This window comes from Aquila chrysaetos, chromosome 1 (assembly GCF_900496995.4).
Source record: "Aquila chrysaetos chrysaetos chromosome 1, bAquChr1.4, whole genome shotgun sequence".
Lineage (NCBI taxonomy): Eukaryota > Metazoa > Chordata > Aves > Accipitriformes > Accipitridae > Aquila > Aquila chrysaetos.
In genome coordinates, this window is record NC_044004.1 from 35,489,856 (window position 1) to 35,495,855 (window position 6,000).

Here is a 6,000-nt window from a genome sequence, read left to right on the forward strand (position 1 = left end):
TATTTAATAACTTACTTAGATTTTCTCAGAGATTTTAATTGGTAGTAACTAAAAAGTATGGATGTAGTTCTCAAGTCAAAGTTGGAAGTATTGCTTGGTGGTGTAGTATGACTAAGATAAATACAAATGTTCTATGCATTGCAGAATATTCGTAGAGAGATTAAAGATGTCCTGCTCAGCTACTTCTTAACACTTGGAAGTTTCTACTCTTAATAAGTAGTCCTTCTTTCAAAGCATCTTATGTAAAGAGTTTTGCTTTTGAGCACCCTCAGGAGGGTGCCAGTTCGAGCAGCAGAGATCCTTGCTCAAGCTTTCAGCAAGGTCAAAGGACAGATGGTCTTTTCCTTTAGTCTCCTCAAGTGGTTCTGTCCAACAGGTATCCTGGAAGCATGAACTGTAGCTAGTCTCATCCTAGGACAGTTGTAGGCCTGTGTTCTCTCTGCTGCTCCTCAAGGAAAGTTGTAGCTCTGTGCAAATCAACAATGCTGAGTGCAAGAGGAAATATAGCTCCAGTCTAGCAGATTGCCACCTGGGAAGATGGGCACATCAGGTTCTAGTTTGTGTTTCTGTATTTGATGTTAAAGGGTCTTTGCCTCAGAAGAAGGGGACAGGACAAAGATCTCCCCACTCCTTGGTAAAAGTGCTCTAAATCATAAGGCCACAGTCTGCCTCTTGGTACTAGGTTTTGCATCCAGTTTCCCTAGAAAAATGAAGAATGAAGAATGTAGTCTTGTGAGTAGACTAGTGGTCAGAACCTTCTCCTGGAGATGAGGCCAGAGATGTTTGAAGAGTCTCAGATCTTGGACTGATACCTCCTTTAGCGTGGACAGTATTTTTCTTGTCTGGGCTAGGCAAGCTTAAAAAAAAAAAAAAAAAAAAAAAAAGGAACCCCTGCCAAGAGTGAACCTCTGTCCCTCCAGTCCCAAGAATGGCTAAAAATATCAATTCTTAGTAGAAGATTCTGGTATTAAGATAGGCATTTCCCATCCTTACAGACCTGAATAGGGAATATAGATTCCTGAAGAGAGAAACTTAAAATTTGTCAGATAACACAGGACAGTTCTCTGCTGAGCATGAGTTGTTGGGATTGCTGTGCAAAGGGAGGTAGGTCTCCTAGTGCACAGTGTAGGGAAGAGAGATACTAAGGGGAGAGTTCCCATCTTTGAATGAGATACTTAAAAGTATAAGTCCTAATAGATGTAGCCCTGTATTGAAAAACAAGGGGGAATATAAGGAAAGAAAAAAAATCAGACCAAGTCTTTTTACCCTTTTTAGCAGAAGTCCTAAATCTACTGCTAGGAGGATTTCAGCAAACTACAGATTGCAGATTTTGCCACTACAGAGCCGTGTCCCAGGTGGGCTGCACATTAACTCAGTAGCTATTCTACAGTTCAGGTCTAAGAAAGGAGCTCAGGAGGAAAAAAAAAAAAATACCAACTTTAGTACCGCTAAGTAAACTGGACAAAAGCAGCATGAACATCATAGTGACAGTCATTCTTTGTCTTCACATTGGTTCTACTATTTGATTCCTAACTACAGATGTTTTTTCCTTTTTCTTCTCATTCTGCCACCTAAAGAATCTTTTGCTGTTCCTGACCTCAGCAATTCAAGAGGTGACTTCTGCATGCAGTTCATTGATGTACACCAAAATATTTCTGTTAATACTTGGTTTTAACACAGACTTACTATCAGTTGCTTGCTGTGCATTTGTCTGCAGTGATTACTTTTTACTAGATTTGCACCTTATTACAATTCTTTATTATTTTCCTTCTTGGTATTCAGATGAGAAAATTATTTTTTAATGAGATTAGGCTTACATCTACTTTCCAGCAGATGAATACAAACTTATTCAAGGGGAGTTTGCAAGAGAGGATCAAGTTTGGTCATTTATGCATGATTAAGCTTGATTTTCCTGGTTTGTTCTTTTATTTGAATGTGGAATGTCTTTACTAATAGTCAAAGATTTTTATCAGAGGTGTGGCAGTTACTGTAGAGCTAACAGCATTCTGTGAAATTAACTTGTACAATTCCGTTAAGGGGTAAAGTTGCTTTAAATGGTCTGGATACTTTACCAATTAGAAATTACTTCTTTTATGTAAGAAAAGCAGGGTTTATATATGCTAAATATATTCTTAAGAAAAACAGGCAGCTGTTGTCACCCTAATTGTAATTACTCAACAACAACTGACTAAGAATTTAGCTACACCAGGGAGGCTGTTGGTTCTTCGCTATCCAGTGAACAATTCTATACCATTGTGTATTGTGATGGCACATTCCATAGATGACCTACAGCTCTTCCCATGTTAGGTGAGATGTCTGAGAAAGTGTAAAAGTTCAAGTGTGAATGATGCAGTATCTAATGCATGGCATAATGTAAAGCTGTATTGTGTTGAATGTCTTTTGTGGAACTGGGGCAAACTGCTCTCTAATTAACAAGTAGTGTCCTAATCACAGTGACTGCATCATCTTAATACATGTGTTGACTTCTCAGTTCAGACTGACTTGAAGACAAGATACTGATACTACTTTTTTTTTTTAAATTAACTTTTCAGGTTATCACTGGGATACATCAGACTGGATGCCAAGCGTTCAGTTGCCAGGTATCCAAGAGTATCCAAATTACGAAGTGGTCGAGGAGTCAGCTCCCCTCTACACAGATCCAAATGCCATCGATACAGACTATTACCCTGGCGGTTATGACATAGAAAGTGATTTTCCACCTCCACCTGATGACTTCCCTGCACCTGATGAGCTTCCACCATTACCACCAGAATACAGCGACCAGTTTGAGTCAATACAGCCACCCAGAGACATGCCAGCCATAGGTAGCTTGGGTTCTTCTACAAGAAGCAGGCAGAGATTTAACCTTAATCAGTACCTTCCTCATCACTATCCTGCAGACATGTCAGAACCTCAGACCACAACCAGTGGTGTCAACGGCAGTTACAGAGAACCTTATGCTCCTTACACATTAGGGTACAATAGAGACTTTGAAGCACCCACTGTAGACAATATGTCCATGTCTGTGTATGCTTCCACAGCTTCATGCTCTGATGTGTCAGCATGCTGTGAAATGGAGTCTGAAGTCATAATGAGTGACTATGAGAGTGGAGACGATGGTCATTTTGAAGATGTGAAAATTCCTCCACTTGATTCCCAGCAACATACAGAAGTCTGACACACTCAACAAAAGTGCCTGGACTCTTAAACTTTATCAGTCCTAGAACAACTTTCAAGAGCTTTTTTATTTTTTTCTCTTTCTCAGCCACAGTGAATGCTTTTGTTTCAGTGAGCTAAACTGGCATGGCAGCATTGGATCATGCAGTTCATGTCACTAAATCAGCCTCTTTTTCCATTTCCTGACCTACTGTAATTGGACAGTTCCAAGACTTCCATTGGCTGTGCCATTTCTGAACATCTTTTGTACTTACATTGTCTATGTTAAAAAATCACATACCACTTCTCCATGTTAGCATGATGCATATATTTATATAGTTCTAATGCAATTAATTTTCTCCTACTTTTTGTAAATTTTATGTACAGTTTTGATTTTAATAGTTTTAACTAGATTTTGTAGATATTTTGTGAATTTGTTTTCCACTGAAACTAGTGGTGTTAGTGTGCATTAAAAACTAGCACCCTGACTTATTATAATCAGGGCATCACTCTATGTATTCCCTCAAAAACTATGGTTTGACATTTCATTATAAAAAAGTCAACATATTCACACAATTCCTGTTGTACATAGGTTAGGTCTGATATTTTTCTGGGTCAGCTACATGAAAATGTCTTAAATGGGTTGCTGTATTTTAGAACTGTAAACATTTTTTCCCTTCTTGGAAAGTGTGTTGGGGACCCTCTACATACCAGTTTAGAACCAAAACCACCATGACACAGTTTTTATAGTGTCTGTATATTTGTGATCCAATGGTCTTGTAAAGGTTTTTACTGAAAATTACCATTAGCCAGTCTTTCTTACTGACAATAAATTATTAATAAAATACTTTAGCTTTGCTCTGTGTATCTCTATTATATAATATACAATTGACAAAGCATTCAGTGCAGCATTTTTAAGTCTGTATATGTTTTGTACTGTATTAAGTTACTTGCTCCAAGCAACACATTTTCCTCTCCTCAGAAATCAAACTGCAGCTATGTTAGAGATGCTCACTAGATGGCAGTGTGTGTCTACTTAATGGTGTTTAAAAAGTAATCGGGCCAGTATGAATAAAGATTGATGGGTATCAAACTTCAGTAGCCTTCTCGGTAGTTTGCATTTTTCTTTAAACATATAATATCAGCTATGTAAATTACTGAGTATTTTTTCTGAAGTCCCAAAAATATATACAGAAAAAAAACCAAGCTCTTTAAAGCAGTTTCTTCCTTTCTTAATCACCTGAATAGTTATTTTCATGAATAGCTGTCCCTTGATTGTGCATTTGCATGCTGAAGTTTCTGTGACAAGTTCTGAGTTTGTGATAAATACAGGGGAGGTTTTATGCAGTTATATTTCAGTGGCAGTTTCTTGTGTTAGGTTCACACTAGACCTTTACCTTGAAGAAGTCAAGACAGGATACAGTTTGCCCACATACTGTCCAGCTGCTTTTCTGACTAGAAAAGAACAAAGCCTCTAACAAAGTTTCTCTAGCATAAATTTGACTGGATGGTAAGCTAAAGGAATAAGATAATTGTCTTCTACCTCTTGCATGGAGGGACACTTCTTAAGTTCAGAAGAGATTTCCTAGCATATTAGTGAATTTTTAATACAGCCTGGAATCCTTTCAGCTCCACCTCCATTTTTTTTTTTCCTGCTGTCTCATAAAATTGTGTAGCCTGGAAAGGTAAAATGTTAGATTCCCTTGGGCATGAGAGCTAAGCCTGGGCCTTCCACCATCTGGGATAACAGGGTGCTGGAATTGTATTTGGAGTGCTATTTATGCACAGAATGAACAACTCCTAGCCTAGCAGCTGTACAATGGAAATGGATGGATTACAGGACAGAGCCAATAGCCAGGCACAGGCATTCCTCAGTGTTAACCTGCCCATATGCCAGTAAGAATCTCACAACATACAGAAAAAGGCTAAAATCAATGGGTTTAAAACCATGTTCTGGCTGTTCAGGGCAATATTCACCCTGATAACAAAGAGCTTTTTGTACATTGGGCCCAGTGTTAACATTTTCTTCTTTAAGACTTACAGAACTGTGAGTAAAGGGTATCATGCACTTGACAGTAGTTAGGATGACTGCTTAAGGTCCATCTTGACTTATAAAGCACAAGAACTGCGCTGCTAGGCAACATGCAACACCCAGGTCCTACTTCACAGCAGAAGACAAGAGGGCATCATAGCAGTCAGGGAAATAACAGACAGTTTCAACTCCACAACAGCTTTGCAGTTGGCAAGTAAAGCAAGACCATGTTAAACAAATGCTCCCCTTGTAGAAGTACCAGGAGCTATTGTCACCTAATTCAAGTCCAGTAAGTGCAACTAAACCTGTTTTCCCCACACAGAGCTACAACAATACACAAGACCAAGCTGGTGACATTTTTAACCCAATTAAAACACTGACACCACAGAGCATTGCTGTTTGACTCAATAGTAGTCCAAGACATTCAAAAGCATTGGCCAGATGATTTATTTTATGAGCCAAACATTTTAAAATAGGAAGTTTCAGAATCAAACATTCAGGTCCTCATAGTTAATACATTTTACCTAACTCCTTATGCAGATTTTTAAGTGGCCAAAGATAAAGACAAATTTCACCTCTTAGATATTGAGTAGGAGGCATATCTCTGTTAAAAGGTCTTAAAGCAATACCCTGAATCACAGAACAGTTGAGGTTGGAAGGCATCTCTCTGCTATCTCCAAGGATGGAGGCTAAAGCCTCTCTGGGCAACCTATTCCAGTGTGCATTCAGACTCACAGTGAGAGTTTTACATTCAGATGTAGTTTCATGTTTTTCAATTTGTGCCCATTGCTTCTTGTCCTCCATAGGGCACC

At 38.7% G+C, this 6,000-nt stretch overlaps 1 protein-coding gene across 13 annotated transcripts in view; it reads left to right on the forward strand.

Moving 5' to 3' along the window:
* Positions 1 to 4,252, forward strand: part of FAT1 (FAT atypical cadherin 1) — a 113,901-nt gene extending 109,649 nt beyond the window's left edge. For 8 of the 13 annotated variants that reach the window (XM_030010946.2, XM_030010966.2, XM_030010975.2 and 5 more), the window contains 2 exons: positions 1,578 to 1,613; positions 2,553 to 4,252. In XM_030010946.2, coding sequence (XP_029866806.1) covers positions 1,578 to 1,613; positions 2,553 to 3,178 — 662 coding nt within the window. In that variant the 3' untranslated portion in view covers positions 3,179 to 4,252. The remainder of the gene's footprint in view (positions 1 to 1,577; positions 1,614 to 2,552) is intronic. The other 5 variants (XM_030010956.2, XM_030010986.2, XM_030011046.2 and 2 more) reach the window with 3 other exon arrangements.
* Positions 4,253 to 6,000: the final 1,748 nt, after the last annotated feature.